The following is a 20,601-nucleotide window of genomic DNA, read 5'->3' as shown; positions in this document are numbered from 1 at the left end:
ACTCAGTCTAAGGTGACACGCAATTCTATTGTACATCACTAGGACAGGGATGTAGTTTCAGAGGTGCATTCCTTTAGATTAGACTTTAAACCAAGGCCACGCCTGCGCATGGCTTTATTCAATGATATATGGAGCGATTCCCACGTCCTGGCTAAAACTCGCTCAGTTAAAATTGGTCATTCACTCCATGGCTGTTGTGAGGTATTGCAATGGGTAAGTTGCCGGCCTCACTTGCCTACAAAGTACACAGTCACCACACTTTATTGCAAAATCCTGTGAAGTGATTTGATACAGCCTCCCTACATGAAAAGAACAATAAATAAACAATAAATAGTGCTACTTATTATTCAAACAAGCTATGTTCAAGTTGCAAGGAAGATTTCTCTCCTTGTAATCTGAAAAAGTAACCTGAATAAGTAATCGAATAGATTAAATTGGCAAAGCAACATTTCATCAGCTTCACATTATGACAAAGCTCTTCCATTAAAGTCAATCCAGCTCCCAATATACCTGCAGTTGCTTTATGTGCCAAGAATACAATATTCTGATAAAAGGCCCTTCCAACCATTTGATCTACTCACCAACAACTTGCACTTATATAGCGTCCTCCATACAAGGTAGCATCTCAGAGCTTAACACTGGCGGAACCTGACTCCGAGCCGGGGAGGGGGGAGGTGGCCGTATCACGGTCAAAAAAGAAAGGTTTTCAGGCGGGAATTGAAAAGGGGGGGCAAGGCGGAGGGACTGAGGGAGAGTGTTCCAGAGTTTCAGGGCGTAGTGACTGAAAGCCCGACATCCGATGGTGGGGCGGAGGGTGCGAGGGATGAGCGGAGCCGGTGCCAGTCGAGCGGAGGTGCCGGGTGGTGGATTGGGGAGTGAGGGGGTCGGGGAGGGAGGGAGGGGCCAGAGGGTGAAGGGATTTGAACATGAGAGTGAGGATGTTGAAGTGGATGTGTTGGTGATGGGGAGCCAGTGGAGCCGGGGCCAGAGGTGGGGAGATGTGGGTGTGGAGTGCGGGGTCAGTATGTGGGCGGCAGAGTCTGAATGAGCTGATCTTGTGCAGCTGAGGAGACAGCGAGGAGAGGGTTGGAGTAATTCAGGCGGGAGGTGACAAACACATACACGAGGGTGCATTCGGGGTAAAGTATGGTCGGAGGCGGGCAATGTGGCAGAGGTGGAAGAAGGAGGTCCTGGTCAGGGACCGGATGTGGGAAGGGCAGCTGGGGGTTGAACAGGATGCCTAGGTTGTGCACTGGTTCCGTGAGTGTGAGGGAGAGCCCAGGGAGGTTGAGGAGTTGATTTGTAGGATTGAAGATGTTGAATGGAGTCAAGGAGTATGGCTGCCGTGTTGTCCATATTCAGCTGCAGGAAGTTTGCGCTCATCCAGACTCTGATGTCTACCAGACAATCTGATAGAGCATTAGAGACCTGGAGTTGGTGCTGGAGGAGGCAAAGGAGATTTGTGTGTCGTCTGCATACATGTGGAAGTAATGACATCACCCAGAGGGAGCATATAGATAAGGAAAAGAGAGGCCAAGGATGGAGCCCTGGGGTACCCCCAGGTGACCGGGCAGGGGTGGGAGGAGAAACCATTTGCCGAGATGAAATGGAGGCAGTTGATTAAGTCGGGACTCGAACCATGAGAGTGCAGTCCCACTAAGGTGAGGGAGGAGAGGCGGTGGTGGACGATGGAGCGGTTGGCTGTGTCGAACGTAGCAGAGAGATCCAGGAGGACGAGGAGGCAGAGGGAGCCCTGGTCACAGATAGAGAGGACGTTGTGTCTGACTCTGACGAGCGCTTTCTCTGTGCTGTGGGCAGTCAGGGTGAAAACCAGACGGCAAGGGCTCGAGGAGGGAGTGGAGGGAGAGGTATGACCGAAGTTGACCTGCAACAATGTGTTCCAGGACTTTGGCCAGGAAGGGCAGGTTGGAGATGTAATTGTAGTGTGAGAGATTAATCGGGAGCGGAGTCAGGAGAGCGTGGGGCGGAGCCAAGGCCTAGCTGCAGGTATAAAGCTCAGCGAGGTGAGGAGCCACTCAATCGGGAGCGGAGTTAGGAGAGCGTGGGGGGGGGGGGGGGGGGGCGGTAAGTGACGGAGCAGCGCGAATCACAGAGTAACGTTGGCGTGACGTCCCAATTAAAAAAAAAACAGCAATAATAAAAAGAATGGCCTGGCAGCCCCCAGCACTGCCATCCCGGCCATGATCTGTGAGGCTAAGCCTGAGGGCTGATGCTGTCCTACTGATCGCTCGCTCCCGGTCTCTGTGTGCGCCCCGACCCGAGCCTCCCCCTCCCCCTCCACTCCAAATGTCTCTCCTCCCACCCCCCTATATCCGCTACTACCCCTCTGTCCTTCTCTCCCACCGCCCCACCCCCCCGCCTTCTCTCTCTCCTCGACCCCATCACCACTTCCCTCTGCTCCAGCCTGGGCATCCTCCGCCGGGCCCATCGTGGCTCCCGGCACTGGCTGTCCCAGAGCAGCAACCCCAAATGTCCCATCACTCCCTCCCTCCGCACAAACCGCCTCCTTAAGGCAAACCCAACTCCCCCTTCCCTCATACGTACCCTCCCCAACTCTCAACTCACACCCTCTCCACAGCCATCACTCCTGCACAACACAAAATCCTCTCTGCACCATTCTCTCCTCCCTCCCATCCCTCCAGCAAACCCACCCACATTTCCCTCCAAAATGTCCGTTCCCTCTCTAACAAAGCCCTCACCATCCACGACCTCATCCTGGACAAGCACCTTGACATTCTTGGGCTCACCGAAACCTGGCTCTCCCCCAATGTCCCTGTCCCCCTAGTTGAAGCCTCCCCTCCACCACACCCGCCGTCCAAACCAATGTGGCAGCGGGTTGGCCTTCATTTCTAAAGCCTCCCTTGGTCTCATCCCCTACTCCTTTGGTTGCTTCCCCTCCTTCAAGCACCTCACCCTCTTCCATCCCCCTCTCCCATTGAAAATCCTCCTTGTCTATCGCCCCCCTAAGCCCCCCGGCTCCTTCCACACAGACATCTCTATTCTCCTCTCTTCCCTGTCCCTCTGCTCCAAATGCCTGCTCATAATGGGTGATTTCAACCTCCACCTAAACGCCCCTTGCACCACTTCTGCCGACTTCACTGCCCTCTTCTCCTCCCTAAACCTTACCCTTCACATAAATTTAACTACCCACAACCGTGGTCATGCCCTTGACCTCATCATCACCCATGGCCTTGACATTTCCGACCTTAGTATAGTGGACAATGCCATCTCGGACCACTTCCTCATCTCCTTCTCCTCTTACATCACTCTCTCCTCCACCAAGCCCTCAACCATCCTCTACTGCCCTTGGAAAAGGCTATCCCCTGAGACCCTTACAAAGGCCCTCTCATCATCAAATATCCTATCCCTCTGGCCTTCTACCCGCGGAGATCCTGAAGCAGCCGTCCAGCTGCTCCATGATCGCCTCTCCTCCACCTTCAACTCCCTCATCCCCCTGAAATCCAGGACCATTTCCAGGCCCACCCGATCCCCCTGGTATAACAACCATCTCCGCTGCCTAAAAACCCAAACCCGGCTGCTCGAGCGCAGATGACGGAAAACTGGCCTGACAGTTCATCACCAACTGTGGCTCGAGCATCTCCACAGCTACCGTCGTTCCTTGACATGCGCAAAAACGGCTTCTACCCCAAAATCATCCTGGAGGCTAAACAGAATCCTAAAATCCTTTTTTCCACCACCCACTACTTCCTCCGTGCCCCCCCTCAGGCCTCCTCAATCTTCACATCCAATGTCAAGTGCGAGGAGGTCATGGACTTCTTTTCATCTAAAATACACAACATCCGCCAGGCAGCCTCATCCACCTGCCCCTTGTCACCCACCACCACGCCCTCACTGACCCCTTCACCCTCCCCATCATCTGCTCCTACCACCAGCCCCATTCTACATTCCTTCCTCCCCATCTCTCCCTCCTCCCTCTCACCCACCATCACCTCCATGAAACCCACCACCTGCTGCCTCGACCCCCTCCCCGCCAACTCGCTGGTCACCCAGCTCCCCTTCCTCTGCCTACTACTGGTTGACGTCATCAACCAGTCCCTCTCCTCCGGATTAATCCCTGCCCCCCTCAAAACTGCTGTCATCACCCCCTTCCTGAAAAAACCTTCTCTGGATCCCTCAAACCCCAGCCATTACCGTCCTATCTCTAACCTGCCCTTCCACTCAAAAGCTCTAGAACGCGTTGTTGCCAACCAACTCCGCGCACACCTCTCCTCCCACTCCCTCTTCGAACCCCTCCAGTCCGGTTTCCGCCCTGCGCACAGTACTGCACGCAGAGACTGCGCTTGTGAAAGTCACAAATAACATCCTCTCTATCTGTGACCAGGGCTCCCTCTGCCTCCTTATCCTCCTGGACCTCTCCACCGCGTTCGACAGTCGATCACTCCATCCTCCTCCACTGCCTTTCCTCCGTTATCCACCTCAGTGGGACCGCACTCGCCTGGTTCGAGTCCTATCTCACAAACCGCCAGCAGTACATCTGCACAAACGGCTTCTCCTCCCGCTCTCACCCGGTTATCTGCGGGTACCCCAAGGATCCATCCTTGGCTCCCTCCTCTTTCATCATGCTCCCTCTTGGGGATATCATCGGCAGACATGGGGTACATTTCCACATGTATGCGGACGACACCCAATTCTATTTTTCCACTTCACTTTGTGACCCCCCCAGTCCCCTGATGTTCTGCCTGTCAGACTTCAGGGGCTGGATGAGCGCAAATTTCCTTCAGCTGAACATTGACAAGACGGAAGCCATACTCTTTGGCTCTCGCCAACATCTAAAATCTCACGGTTCTCATCTCCTCCACCTACCCGACCTCCCGCTAAAACTCGCCGAACCCGTACGCAACTTAGGCGTCAGGTTCCTCCCCCACATCCAGTCCCTCACCAGCACCGCTTTCTTCCACTTCCGACGCATTGCCCGTCTCTGCCAATATTTCTCTCCGAAAGCCGCTGAAACCCTGGTTTATGCCTTTGGAACCTCTCTGCTGGACTATTCCAATGCCCTCCTCGCCGGTCTCCCCTCCACTACCATCCATAAAATCCAGATTATTCAAAACTGTGCCGCCCGCATTCTCACCCGTACCAAACTCCACTCCCCGATCCCCCAGTCCTTGCCAGACTGCACTGGCTGCCTGTCCCCGAGAGGATCGACTTCAAGACCCTCGCCTTTGTCTTCAAATCCCTGCACTCCTCTGCACCCCCCGACCTCTCTGACCTCCTCTCTCCTCACAACAGTGGCCGTTGCCTTCGTTCCTCTGGGTCTGGCCTCCTCCTCGTCCCCCGAGTCCTCCGCTCCACCCTTGGCGGCTGTGCCTTCAGCCACTATGCCCCGAGGCTCTGGAACTCCCTTCTTCACTCCCTTTGTCTCGCCCCCACTCTTCCCATTTTCAGGCCTGTGCTGAAGACCTTTCTTTCCGACCGCGCCTTTGGTCACCTGCCTCCCACTCCCCCTCCCCGACCCCAGGATCTGTTACTGTAAAGCGCTCTGACACGCCATTCGGCATGGAGGGCGCTATATATATCCAAGTTGTTGTTGTTTGCCCCCAGGATGACTTTGGAGTAAAAGTCAGTTGTGGCTTGTGAAAGGGAGAGGTGGTGGGTGTGGAGGCGCTCGAGTCACAGCTGGCGGTGAATCATGAGGGCGGATTTCTGCCATCTGCGCTCAAGCATCCGGATTTGGGTTTTATGTGAGCGGAGATGATTATTGTAACAGGGGGAGCGGGTGAGTCTGGAAACAGCTCTGGATTTCAGGGGTGTCAGGGAATTGAAAGTTGTGGATAGACGGTCATTCAGCAGCTTGATGACTGTATCAGGATGGCTGTGGGGGGGAGGGCCAGAGGGAAAGGAGGTCCGAGGAAGAGAAGGTATTTGTGACAGACTCAGGGGAAGACTTTTTCCAGGAGCAGGAAAAAATGGTGGAAGGGCTTGGAAGAGAGGAGAGGGATGTTGGAGGAGATGGACACGAGGAAGTGGTCCGAGATGGCTTTGTCTGTGACAGATAGGTCAGAAATATCATGTGTGATGACGAAGTCGAGAGAATGGGTCAGCGAGTTGATGTGGAGGGTGAGGTTTAGGAAGGAGAAGAAGGCAGTGAAATCCGAGGAGGTGGTTCAAGGGGAGTTTAGGTGGAGTTTGAAATTGCACTTTATGAGCAGGTGTTCAGTGCAGAGGGACAGGGACGTGAGGAGATATCAGTGAGGAAGGAGCCAGGAGCTGGAGAGGGAATAAATCAATGCAGCGAGATCATGGGCTCCGGAACAGGGTTGCGAAGGACAATTTTCAGAGACTCACTCAAGAATAGCCAAACTAGTTTTATGATGACAGCATTAAGCTATCTTGTAAATGTATTGGGTGTTCTGACCTCTGTACACATTGGAGAAACCATTCCAGCTGTTGATAATCCACTCTAAAGAAATGCTTCCTCATCTGTTGGAAAATTGCCTTTTGCAACCCTGTCCCGGAGCTCATGATCTTGCTGCATCGATGCACTCTCTCCAGGTCTCTGAACCCTATGTACACCTCTTGTGAGACACTGGAGGCTGAAGAGTCCTAACTTGTCCCTGTAAATAAGGTCATCTCCTTTCTCTCCTCTCCTCTTCAGTCTCTAGAGCAGTCACCCTCTGATGGCATTGCAGACAGCACTGCAGTGTCAGACTCCGACTGCACAGAATCCGCTACAAACCTACTAAAAATATTGTTTCGGGCCCGTGGGCCTTACGCTGTTTGGTAAGGTCTGCCCCCACCCTCAACTCCAGACCCACTGCTGTCCTGATAGACTGCCTGTCTGCCCCCACCCTCAGCCCCAGACCCACTGCTGTCCTGACAGACTGCCTGTCTGCCCCCACCCTCAGCCCCAGACCCCCTGCTGTCCTGACAGACTGTCTGTCGGACACCAAGTCCTGGATGAGGGCAAACTTCCTACAGTTGAATGTGAACAAGCCCTCCTGATTGGCTCACACCAGCGCCTCCGCACCTCAGGCTCTGGCAGCATCAACTTCCATGATTGGACACTTCAACTCACCAACTCACCGCCAGTAAGGAACCTGGGGGTCTTGTTCGACCCTCAACTGTCTTTTCTTCCCCACATCCAAGCCATGACCCGCTCTGCCTTCCCTCATCTCCGAAACATCGCCCGACTCCGCCACTACCTCACCCCTCAGGCCATTGACAGGAGAGCCTTCAGCCACTCTACCACCAACCTCTGGAATTCCATCCCTCAATCACTCCGCCTCGCCCCCTCCTTAGCCTCCTTCAAGACCCGCCTCCTCTTCGACCATGCCATCGGTCACCCCCTGCCCCTCCCCTCCCTTCTTCCCCCCGACCCCAGCTCAGGTCTGAAGGGCTGTCACTGTCCAGCGCCTTGGGTCGTCCTCCCAACGTGAAGTGTGTTAGTGTGAGTGTCTCTCTCTGTCTCAGTGCAAGTGTCTCTCTCTCTCTGCGTCTCTGGGTGTGTGTGTCTCTCTCTCTCTGTCTCTGAGCGTGTACGTCTCTCTCTCTGTCTCTGAGTGTGTACGTCTCTCTGTCTCTGAGTATGTATGTTTCTCTCTCTGTCTCTGAGCGTGTATGTCTCTCTCTCTGTATCTGAGTGTGTATGTCTCTCTCTCTATCTCTGAGTGTGTATGTTTCTCTCTCTGTCTCTGAGCGTGTATGTCTCTCTCTCTGAGTGTGTATGTCTCCCTCTCTGTATTGATTGCGTATGTCGCTCTCTCTGTCTCTGAGCGTGTATGTCTGTCTCTCTATCTCTGATTGTGTATGTCTCTCTCTCTGTATCTGAGTGTGTATGTCTCTCTCTCTGTATCTGAGTATGTATGTCTCTCTCTCTAGCTCTGAGTGTGTATGTCTCTCTCTGTATCTGAGTATGTATGTCTCTCTCTCTATCTGAGTGTGTATGTCTCCCTCTGTGTCTGTGTGAGTCTCTCTATGTCTGTGTGGCCCAGAGTTCTGGAGCGCTTCACAGTGGCAGAGTCTGACAACGAGCCAAGGATAGAGGGAGGTGCAGGTGACCATAAGTAAGATCAAAAAGGAAGGTCTTTAGGCAGCATTTGAAGGTGGGGAGGGAGGGCCAAGGGGGAAGGATCGAGGGAGAGAGTTCCAGAGTCATCTTCATTTCACACACCATCTCATGTGATCATGTGTGTGGGAGGGAGTGCGGAGAGGAAACCTTGGATACCTTATGATTCCAAAAGAGAATGAACCAAATGCGCCAATTTGAAAAAACATCAGGAGCCTCTACTGACCCGCCCAGGCTGCTTTTCTCCACAGAAATAATTGTAAGCCATAAAGTCTCTTCATCACACTGTAAACACTATAGGTGGGGGTTCAGCCCATGAAGAGGGACAACTACACACAACCTATGCAGCTTATTTATTGTACTGATCCACAAATGGAAACTAGCAGAGTTAAATGATTCAAAGGATGAATCTGGATTTTAAATACACAACACACAATTCTTGAACTTACCAAAGAATCCTTTATGACTTCACTTGTGTAAAATGCTGAGGAGAAATGAAAGAAGAGTCAGTAATCTATGAAAAACACTTTGAAAGTTTGCGAAGTTAATACTCTGCCTAAGGATGCCAATCACATTATTAAACGGTGAATAGCTAATGATGATCAGCAACCGTGACTGCCCAGAACCTGCCTCCAGGAGCAGCTACATAATGCTATCAGCTCGCACAACTCAGATATGCTTCCATTCCTGATCTGGCATGGCAGCACATCTCATTGGTATTAGCACTTGCTGGATTTTGTCATTGGCCATCAATAATGAGAGACATACAGAAACCCAGTGACAATTTAACAGGTTAAAAGTTACCGATATCACTTCATAATAACGATCTATGCATTTGATATAGCGTCTAATCACAATGTTGAGACGTCTCAAAGCGCTGCACTTGTATATACTGTAAAGTGAATTGATTTGTGAATTTTTTGCATGAAATGCAGCAGCCAATTGCACACAGCAGCGTCCCCCAAACAGTCAGGTTTGGAACTTTGTCCTTGCTGCTTCATTTAAGATCACAAATGTAGGCTTTTATTTTAATGTAATTTACTGCCTCATTGAAACAAATTTACTATCCTTGAATAATTCATCTTCTATTTAATGAGCTAAGCAACTGAAACGTTGCCCTACATTAATGGACCAATAAAATATAAGTTGTGCGGCTCCATACAGGGCCAGGCAGCAAAATAAAACAGGTGAAAGTGAAAAGCACCCAGAAGTGGAGGTTCTGACACCATTTAAGATATTCAAATTCCTGAATTGCTTGTTGATAGCTTAAGTGAATAAAAGTAAATGAAGATATAATAATAATTCTTGCTTTTGATATATCACCTCATCACGTCTTCGAAACGTCTCAAAGAGCTTCACAGAATATACTGTAAAGTGAATTGACAGTATTTTGTGGGCAAAACGCAGCAGCCAACTGTGTCCAGTAGTGTCCACAAACAGTCGTGGATTGAGTGACCAAATTATTACTATTATTTTTTTCTCAAGGGATAATTATCTGGGAAAGGCGATCCGCCAATCGACTAACAGCCGGATTCCTATTCACTGCTAGGTAAACAGAAGCGAGTGGAGTAAGGAAATTTGCCTAAGGTTTCGCTCTACCCGGGAATCAAACCCAGGTCCTCTTGCTTGCGAGGCAAGTGCTCTAACCAATACTTCACATTTGATTGACAATCAGTCAAGTAAGTTTCTGACAAAGCAAAGAAACAAGTGCATTCAGACCATCACACCTGTTCTGCCAGCATATTAATCCTATCTATCTCCCTTTTAAAAGTCCATATGGATTCTGTATCTATAGCTTTCTTGGGTAGTGCATTCCACACTCTCACACCCCTCCATGTGAAGAAAGGTTTTCTGATTTTTACTTCTAATTAGCAGCAATTTTTAATGATATTCGCTGGTTTGGGATCCTCTGTCAAAGGACAGTTTGGACTCGTAAAGGATTGGGAAGATAAGAGAGTTCAGCTGCTCCCTTCAATGGGACTGCAATCCATACCTCTCAGGGATGGCACAGGTTGAGGTGATTATTCCCTTCATTACTTTGAACACCTCAGTCAGGTGATCCTTTAACTTCCTTAACTCCAGAACGTTTAGGCTCAAGTCTTGTTACAAACACTTATATAGTATTGTGGGGAACTCGCCATGATGTGTGTTACACGGTAGAGTCTTGTAGCTCAGTGGTTAGAGCACTCACCTCACAAGTGAGAGAACTGGGTTCATTTCCCAGGCAGGCAAAATGTTGGGCAAGTTTCCCTACTCCACACGCCATTGTTTACCAAGCAGTAAGTAGGAACCCACTTGTTAGTTGATTGGCAGATCGCTTTACGAGGGTAATAATTCCTTCAAAAAAAAATTATAAATTGGTCACTTCAATCCACGACTGTTTGTGGGACACTGCTTACTTAGCGCAATTGGCTGCCATGTTTCGCCCACAAAACATACTTTACAGGTTCTTCTGTGAAGCGCTTTGAGATGTCTTAAAGACGTGATAAAGTGCTATATCAAATGCAAGGAATATTATTATTATTATCTATCCACCTCAGTCAGGACAACATCCACAGCCTTTGGAGGGAAAGTTCCAGATTTTCATTACTCTGTGGGTGAAAAACTGCCTCCTGATTTCACTCCTAAATGGCCTAATTTTAAGATGATACCTCTTGTTCTGGATTCCTCCAGAAATAGTTTCTCTGTATCTACCCTATCAAATTCTTTTATTATTTTAAAAAGCTCAATTAGATCACCTCTCAACCTTCTAAACTCAAGGGAGTTTTGATTTCAGTAAATTTGATTTTAGCAAATTAAATTCCAGTAAATTATCTGCTGGAATGTTAAGCCTTGAAAATATGTTAAACTCTTTGCTGTGACACAAGACACTATACAAACACAGGGCTCACAGATCCTTAACTGAGCTAAACACGCACAACAAATCGATCCACAATGCAACTTTTACCTGTGTTTTACTGCACTATACCTTTACCAGGACAAAACAAGGAGAAGCCAAGGCAGAGGGATAGAGGAAGAGTGTTCCAGAGTTGGAGGGTGTAGTGGCTGAAAGCGGGGCCAACAATGGTGGAACGGAAGGCACAAGGGACATGCAGAAGGCTGGAGCCAGTAGACCGCAGGCATCAGGTTGTGGTTTGAGAGGGGCTGAGCAGGTCGGAGAGGTAGGGAGGTGCCAGTGCATAAAGGGATTTGAAATTGAGTGTGAGCATCTTGAAATCGGCAATAGGGAGCAGTGGAACCTGGCTAGAACTGATATGATGGGGGTGCGGAGCTTAGTATGGGTGAGTATGAGGGCGGCGGAATTTTGGATCAGTTGAATCCTGTGCATGATGGAACTGGGAAGACTGGCAAAGAGGGCAATTTGAGAAGTCGATTCGGGAGGTGACGAATACATGGACGAGTGTTTTGGCTGCATTCGAGGCAAGGTACGGTCGGAGGTAGGCAATGTGGCAGAGGTGGGGGAAGACGGTCCTGGGACCGGATGTGGGGAAGGAAGGACATCTGTGGGTCGAACTTGACGCCTAGGTTGTGCACTGATTCGGTAAGTCTGAGGGATAGACCGGGGAGGTTAAGGAGGTCAGAGCCGCAGGATAGAAGACGTTGACGGAAGCCAATATGTATGGCTTCCGTCTTGTCAACATTTAGTTGTAGGAAGTTTTTGTGCATCCAGTCCCTGAGATGTCTAAAAGTACTTCACAGAAAATATGATAAAGTGAATTGACTTTATATTTTGTGGGCGAAACACGGTAGTTGATTGGACACAGCAGTCTCCCACAAACAGTTGTGGATTGAGTAATCACATTTTTTTGAGGGATTATTGCTCCCAGAAAGGTGATCCGCCTATCAAATAACAATCGGGTTCCTACTTACTGTGAGGTAAACAGATGTGTCTGGAGTAAGGAAACTTGCCCAGGAATTCGCCCACTCAGGAATCAAACCTGTGTCTTCTCGCTTACGAAGTGAGTGCCCTAACCTTACGCTACAGGATTTTCAAATTGGAGATTTAAAGGATCAGGTACAAGAATCATTCAATTGTTACACGTATGCATCAGATGGCCACAATTGCACAAGTCTGTTTTGTTGTCATCTTTTTCCCTGACCTCATTTCATTCTGAATCCTTTTATGTCAAAAAAAAAGCAGATAAATTATACTTTTAGGAGATAAAATTGAAAAGTTTTCCCATTTAAGTAAACTTTTTTAAAAAAAAACTTGCTTGCTGGAAACTCCCCCACAAAATTACAGTACTGGGAATTATTCAAATGGTGTCAGCCATTGTGGCTAGTCAAGATTACTATTCTTCCGGCAAATTATTTTGACACACACACACATGTGTTTAAACACACATTAAAAATATTAAGTACCGTCATTTGAATAACAACTTATGAATTTGAGTAGCTATTAGCACCCAATGTATAGCTTAACCATCTAGGTTCTCATGATGTAAATTATCTAGTCCATCTACTCAGGCTACATAGGAACAGGAGTAGGTCATTCAGCCCCTTCAGTCTGTTCTATCATTCTGTAAGATCATGGCTGATCTGTACCTCAACTCCAATTACCCACCTTTGCCCCATATCCCTTGATACCCTGACCTAACAAATATCAATCCACCTCAGTCTTGAAAATGTTAATGGATCCAGCATCCACAGCTTTTTGGGAGAAGAGAGTTCCAGATTTCCGCTACCCTTTGGGTGAAAAAATGCTTCCTGATTTCACTTCCAAATGGCCTAGCTCTAATTTTCAGATAATGCCCCCTTGTTCTGGATTCCTGACAAGAGGAAATAATTTCTCTGTAGCTACCCTATTGAATCCAGAGAAATTGGCCGTTAATATACCAGGTAAACTACAGGAAATGGAATGTAAACCAGAGCTCCCACCAACGGGCATACCCCAAACATTGTGCTCCTCAAAGGTAAACAACAATAACAACAACTTGCATGCATATAGCGCCCCTCATGCAGGGTAGTGTCCCAGAGCGCTTAACCTCTGGATTGCATCCCCATCCACATACTCTGCTTCCCATGCTCCTCAAAATACGCTATGCTGAGGGTATCACCGCTGTATAACCCTGCAAATGTCCTGTCTCTCTTTGTCTCTCTCTCTCTGTCTACATAGATTGACAAGGGCCAGGTTAACCGTGACTCACAACTCTATTTCTAGAATATTTCTTCTCATCAAATCTATCCCTCCTGCACTCTGTCTTCAAACAGATCAACTTTAAGGTCTTCCAACTACAAATCCCTTCATGCCCTAGCACCTCCCTATCTCTGCAGTTTTCTCCTACCCTAGTTTTGTTTGCGTTCCCTCTACTCAGATAACACTGTACTTTGTGGAGTCCTGTAACTCAGTGGTTAGAGCACTCGCTTTGCAAGCGAGAGACCTGAGTTCATTTCCAGGCAGAGGGCGAAACCTTGGGCAAGTTTCCTTACTCCACACAGAGCCTAATAATAATCCTCCAAAAAAACAAAAACAATAATTAAATTGGTCATTTTCAATCTACGACTGTTTGTGGGACATTGCTGTGCGCAATTGGCTGCCGCGTTCGCCCACAAATATACAGTCAATTCACTTTACAATGTGTTCTGTGAAGCGCTTTGGGACGTCCTCCCGACGTGAAAAGCGCTATATCAAATGCAAGGATTATTATTATTATTATTATTATACTTCAATTGGTGGCCAAACTTTTAGAAACTATAACCCTAATCTCTGGAACTTTCTCCCTCTATCTCTCCATCTCAGTCTTTAAATCCCATCTAAAGAATAGCACCATCTGATCCTATGTTTGTGAGGCTCCGAGGCATTATCCTACATCACCTGATTATTTCCCTTCCACTGAGCGTTACATTTCTGCCCCAGCATCTATATTCCTTTCTGGTCTGTATGGCTCTGTTTTTCTGCTCTGCTATACACTCACCAAAATGTACAGAAAACTTTTCCAGGATGTTTTAAAAATCGTTTAAGGTTTTCACGTTTTTGCCACTAATACAAGACATTTGATAAACTATTCTTGTTGCACAAAGCGAACAGCCGCTGATTTTACCCAAAGTCACCAAGAATTATTTTTCTGCAGTTAAGCAAACTTGACCCCATAATTCAATTTACCTTTAAAGATCTTCATATCATCGCAAAGGTGCAGGCTAAAGTACGTGTCCAAAAGATGGAAACCATTCTTGTTGACTACATTTCGGGCTGCAATACTTCGTAGATGTCTAAGACGTCGCTGGAATAAAGTAAAAAGATCAGATTTATACAGGCTGGACACTTAGTTTTCACTCTTTGTACAATTGCATTTGCTCACATCATGCTTTAATGTTAATAACAATCCTTGCAATTGATACAGCGCCTTATCACGTCATTGAGACCCGTCAAACCGCTTCACAGAATATACTGTAAAGTGAACTGACTGTATATTTTGTTGGTGAAATGACTGTATATTTTATATATTTTAGAAAATAGATGGGTGGGAAAGTTGAATTTCAGTTACAAAGTATTAATTTATAAACCTTGCATTTGATAACCCTTACATTTGATATTGCTCCTTATCACGTTGTTGAGATGTGTCAAAGCACTTCACAAAATATATTGTAAAGTGGATTGACTGTGTTTTGTGGGCGAAACGCGATAGCCAATTGTGTACAACAGTGTCTCATAAACAGTCATGGATTGAATAATCAGAATTTTGAGGGGGGAGGGATTATTACCCCTGGAAAGCGATCCGCCAATTGACTAACAAATGGGTTCCTACACACTGCTGGTAAACATAGGCGTGCGGAGTAAGGAAACTTGCCTATGGTTTCGCCCGGTTGGTAACGCACCCGGGTCCTCTCACTTGCGAGACGAGCAATTTAATACAACATATCAAAAATGGTTATACTATATACCAATACCCAAACCAGTGACTTTGGGTGAGATTACATACTCCATTACAACCTTTTGTAAATTAATTGTTAAGTTATAATATAATCATGCTCACATTTGACTTAGCTCTGTATTCAGGTGAACAGCTGGTAAGATTGTGAAAATAGAGGGGCCCAGGTTGAGAGCGAAGGACCTTTTTGGGTTGCGTGGTATATTTGAAGAGATGATTGATGCCCACCCTCTTCTGACGAAGTGGAGCATGTTTATCACAATGCTTTCTTAAAATGCCACCCTTTCCATGTAAACTCAGAATGCCTTCTCTCCTTCCTCCATTACTTTTAAGATAAGAAAACAAAACTAATTCCTTCCAAAGACCACAACAAATCTCTGACATGTACCAAATTTCGAGCAGAAAGCTTCATAAGATGCACCTTAACCCCAAAGGCAGACATACAAGTAAACATTTCAAAACATTCATCCGCATGGCTACAAAATGCAGTCAAACCTGTCCACAAAATTCCCCTATTCGTTTCTCTCACTCCTCACCCCACCAGGGCCTAAGCAGCTCAATGGCCTTTCAATTCTATGATGTTGTTGCTCATCTTAATCCAGATGTAACCCTGACATTTTCTCCAAGCCATTGGAAGACTGCACGACCCAGTTGTTTTTGATCATTAGCAAATGCTGAGTCAATCATTATTTTGCATATAAAAATCATCACATTTGACTTACAACACAATACAAAGTTACATTTACACGGAGCCTTTCACGTTGGAAGGACGTCCCAAGGCGCTGGACAGTCAGGGATTTGGACCCGAGTTGGGGGTCGGGATCAGGGAGAGTGGAGGGCAGGGAGAGTAGCAGGGTGGCTGAAGGCACGGTCGAAGAGGAGGGTTTTGAGACAGGCCTTGAAGGAGGCAAGGGAGGGAGCGAGGCGAAAGGAATGTGGTATGGAGTTCCATGGGGTGGGGCAGAAAGGCTGAAGGCCCAGTCGCCAATGGTGGGGCAGGCCAGGTGGGGGATATGGAGCAGGCCAGAGCCAGCTGAGCAGAGGCAGTGGACAGGTTGATTTGGGGTCAGCAGGTCACAGAGGTAGGGAAGAACAAGGCAGTGGAGGGCCTAGAAGGCAAGGACGAGGATTTTGAACTCTATCCTCTGGAGGATGGGGAGCCAATGGAGCCGGACGAGGGTGGGGATGATGGGGTCACGGAGCCTAGTGCAGGAGAGGACACAAGCTGCAGAGCTCTGTACGATCTGCAGCTTGTGGAGGGAAGAGTTGGGAAAGCCCACAACCAAGGAGTCGGCAATAGTGGAGCCTAGATGTGATGAATGCAACTTAGTTCTGTATTCAGGTGAATAGCTGATAAAATAGTGAAAATCGAGCGGCCCAGGTTGAGATAAAGGATCTTTGTAGGATGCTCGTATATTTGAGAGGCTGGAACTCTACAAGTATTGACAGCCATTCATGGCCTCGCCCAAGTGGTTAGTGTTCGTTTGGAAAGCAGGGAGTAAGGGTGAGAGGGAGGGAAAGCAGAGAGTTTAAGGGTGTGAGGGAGTTATTTATGAGGCAGCACAGCCAAGCCCAATCTTTTATTCCTGAATGGTAATTTGAAACAGGATCACCATCTAATTTTCCCACCTCTGAAGCCCAGATTGAATCCAGTACAGCAGTGGCACATCCAGTGAACATCAGACAACTCAGTTGTTCTTTACCTTCTGAAGTAATTTCCTACATTTTTATAAAACTAGAAACATAAGCCACTAATTCCCTTGGCAGATTTCAACCCTGGCAAGAATACACAATACTGTGAAGTACTCTCATCTCCAAGTCAGATTGTGGGGTCAAGAACCATGTCAGGACTTTGAGCTCAAACACATGCCTGGCAACAGAATGTCGGAATGAGCCCTCTGTGGCAGTCTCGGCACTCCAGTTCCTGAGCCAGGCATCTTACTATTGAATCTGCTTCCACCACCCTTTCAGGCAGTGCAATCCAGACCGTAATAACTTTCTGGGTAAAAAAAATCTCTGCATCTCCCCTCCGGTTCTTTTGTCAATTATCTCAAATCTGCGTCCTCTGGTTACCAACCTACCCACCAAAGGAAACAGTTTATCCCTGTCTACTGTATCAAAACCCCTCATCATCCCCTCTATCAAATCTCCCATTTACATTCTTTACTCGAGGGAGAATCATCACAGCCTCTCGAGATGCTCCAAATAACTGAAATCCCTCATCCCTGGTATAATTTTGGCAAATCATAGTTAAGATTAGTCTTTGCTTTTTAGCAGTGTGTGAGGCATTGCTGTGTGTAAATTGGCTGCTGTTTTTTTGGTCAGCCGGGTGTCTGACAGGTGGAAACCCGATCACCGTGCTGAAGAGTCTCCAAACCAAACTGGGAATTGCATGCATTCCACCTACACACAGAATCATAGAATCACAGAATTATGCAGCACAGAAGGAGGCCATTCGGCCCATTGTGTACTCCCCCGCTCTCTCCCCATAGCTCTGCAAACTTGTCCTCCCCAAATAATTATCCACTTCTCTCTTAAAAGTTGTTACAGAATCGGTTCCCATCGGCCTTTCAGGCAATGCATTCCAGATCCCAACAACGCGTTGTGAACACATTTCTCCTCCCCTCTCCTCTGTTTCTTTTAACAACTATTTTAAATCGGTGCCCTCGGGTTACCGACCCGCCCGCCAGTGGGAATAGTTTCTCCTGTTCACCCTATCGAATCCCCTCAACATTTTGAAGACTTCTGTTCAGTCTCCTCTTAACCTTCTCTGCCCCAAGGAGAATAATACTGGCTTCTCTACCTCTCCTGATCACTGAAGCCCCTCATTCCTGGTACCATTCTGGTCAATCTCCTTTGCACCCTCTCCAATGCCTTGACATCCTTCCTAAAGTGTGGGGCCCAGAACTGAACACAGTCTCTCGCTGAGGCCCCACCAGTGTTTTATATAAAGGTTTATCATAACTTCCTAAACTTCATCTGCAACATGTCTTCCCATTTTACCAGTCTGTCTATGTCCACTTTCATCCGCCCTCTCCGCATACTTTCAAAAAAGTCTATCAGGTTTGTTAGACACAATTTGCCTTTAACAAACCCGTGTTGACTGTCCTTTATTAACCCATATTTTTCTAAGTGAAAGTGTATATTGTCTCGGATTATAGTCTCTAGAAATTTCTCCACTACTGACGTTAGGCACTGGCTGTAGTTCCCGGGTTTATCCTTTGCCCCTTTTTGTACAGGGAGTAACATTTGAACCCTTCAGTCCTCTGGCACCGTCCCGGTGTCCAAGGAGGATTGAAAGATTGTGGCCAGAGCCTCTGCTATTCCCACCCTGACTTCCCTCAGTAACTCTCAGGATGTATCCTGTCCGGACCAGGTGACTTATCTGCCTTGAGCACTGACAACCTTTTTAGTGCCTCCTCTCGGTTTATTCTTATCCAATTTCTCTCCCCTCTCCTCCAATACTGTGGCATTGGCTGCATCCTCTTCTTTTGTGAAGACAGATACAAAGTCCTCATTCAGTACGTCAGCCGAGCCCTCTGCCTCCACAAGAAGGTTTCCTCTTTGATCCCTAATTGGACCCACCCTACCTTTGACTGACCTTTTATTCTTTCTATGCTTATAAAATATAAAATACCTTAGGGTTCCCTTTTATGTTACCCGCTGATCTTTTCTCATACAATCTCTTTGCCCGTCTTATTTACTTTTTCACTTCTCCTCTATCCTTTCTATATTCTATTTGATTATTTTCTGTATTTTGGACCTGACATTTATCATAAGTCACCTTTTTCTGTTTTATTTTATTCCCAATTTCCTTACTCATCCAGGGAGGTTTGGATGCTCTCCTTTCCCCTTTGTGGGAATGTAGTTGTTTTGTCCCTGAACTATCTCTTCCTTGAAGGCTTCCCATTGCTCATTAGTTATTTTACCTGTCAATCTCTCTTTCCAGTCCACCTTGGCTGGGTCCCTTTTTAACTCACTGAAATTAGCCTCTTCCAGTGAGTATCTATACCTTTGATGGTTCCTTGTCCCTTCCCATAAGTACTCTAAACCTAATGATGTTGTGAACACTGTTGTTCAGATGCTCTCCTACTGAAACTGCTCCACTTCATTCCCCAGAACGAGATCCAGCACTGCTTCCTTCCTCGTTGAGCTGGAAACATACTGATCCAGAAAATTATCTTGCAAACATTTCAGGAATCGTTCCCCCTCCTTGCCCTTTACGCTGTTATGTTGCCAGTCTATGTCAGGATAATTGAAGTCCCCCATTATCACTACTCTATGAGTTTTGCAGATTTGCTTGTCTATCTGCTTCCCACTATTTGGTGGTCTATAGTGTACACCTAAAACAGAGTAACAGCTCCTTTTCTGCTCCTTAACTCTAACCAAATAGATTTTGTTTTTGGAACCTCGAGCACATTGTCCCATTCCAGGGCCGTAATCGTGTCTTTGATCAATATTGCCAGTCCCCTCTCTTCTTTTTCCTTCCCTATCCCTCCTGAATCCATTGCAGTCAGGAATATTCAGCTCTTCCTGCCCTTGTTTGAGCCAGGTCTCCGTTATTGCCGCTACATCATAACCCCATGTGGCAACTTGAGCCACAGCTCACCAATCTTATTTGTCACACTCCGTGCATTTAAGCACATGCACTCCAAGACCGAATGAGTCTGTTCTGCATTTCTCCCCCATATAATCCCTCCTTTTTTCTGGATTGCTCCTGATTACATTGCTATTCGTCTCTCCCAGCCCTCTGTGTAACTGGTTTGTCCTCTCTAATGCTACATCCTGATTTCCTTCCCCCCTCAAAGGGTTTAGTTTAAACCCTTCCCCACAGCACCAGTTAACCTCCCTGTGAGGACATTGGTCCCAGCCCTGTTCAGGTGTAACCCATCCACCTTGTACAGGTCCCACCTGCCCCAGAACTGGTCCCAATGATCCGGGAACCTGAAGCCCTCCTTTCTGCACCATTTCTCCAGCCATTCATTCATATATTTGATCTTCTTTTTGATACCAAGCACTGGGAGTAACCCAGAGATCACCACCTTTGAGGTCCTACTCTTTAGCTGTTTCCTGAACTTCTGACACTCTCCCTGTAGGATCTCAGCACTTTCTTTCCCTATGTCATGGATCCCAACATGGACCATGACTTCCGGATGTTCCCCTTCCCCCGTAGAATATTTTGCACCTGTTCCGTGATGTCTTCAACCCTGGCACCAGGGAGGCCACAGACCACGCGAGAGTCACGTCTTTGGTTGTAGAAACGCCCGTCTACTCCTTTCACCATTGTGTCCCCAAAGACAATTGCATTGCCACTGTTCCCGGTGTCCCCCTGTGCATCCATTTGCTTTTGACTTCCCTCCCCAGAGGTGTCATCACCCTGACCGTTATTCAGTACATTAGAACGATTTGTGAGTGCCACACTCTCAGGGGATTTCTGCACTGTCTGTCCCCTCGTCCTCTCATGCCGGGTGGTCACCCACTCACTCCCCTTACTGTCCCCTTAATACCGTGGGCCTCTAATTTTTTTATTAATCTCTTATGCGGTAGTGTGTCAATAGCCTTTTTAAAATCCATGTAAATAACGTCCACCGCATTTTCCTCATCAACCCTCGCAGTCACCTCTTCAAAAAATTCTGTTAGATTTGTTAGGCAAGATTTGCCTTTAACAAATCCATGTTGGCTGTC

At 47.4% G+C, this 20,601-nt stretch overlaps 1 protein-coding gene across 1 annotated transcript in view; it reads right to left on the bottom strand.

The window, feature by feature from the left end:
• The window catches only part of uvrag (UV radiation resistance associated gene), a 251,991-nt gene extending 231,734 nt beyond the window's left edge, over window positions 1-20,257 (bottom strand). Inside the window, exons 1-4 of the mRNA XM_042334441.1 lie at window positions 20,102-20,257; window positions 15,022-15,150; window positions 14,151-14,268; window positions 8,497-8,531 (exon numbers count right to left, since the gene is read on the bottom strand). Coding sequence (XP_042190375.1) covers window positions 8,497-8,531; window positions 14,151-14,268; window positions 15,022-15,150; window positions 20,102-20,257 — 438 coding nt within the window. The remainder of the gene's footprint in view (window positions 1-8,496; window positions 8,532-14,150; window positions 14,269-15,021; window positions 15,151-20,101) is intronic.
• Between the last annotated feature and the right edge of the window lie 344 nt (window positions 20,258-20,601).

The sequence above is a fragment of the Callorhinchus milii genome, unplaced genomic scaffold, assembly GCF_018977255.1.
Source record: "Callorhinchus milii isolate IMCB2004 unplaced genomic scaffold, IMCB_Cmil_1.0 Scaffold4, whole genome shotgun sequence".
NCBI lineage: Eukaryota > Metazoa > Chordata > Chondrichthyes > Chimaeriformes > Callorhinchidae > Callorhinchus > Callorhinchus milii.
This window is presented reverse-complemented; position numbering and strand designations above follow the sequence as displayed.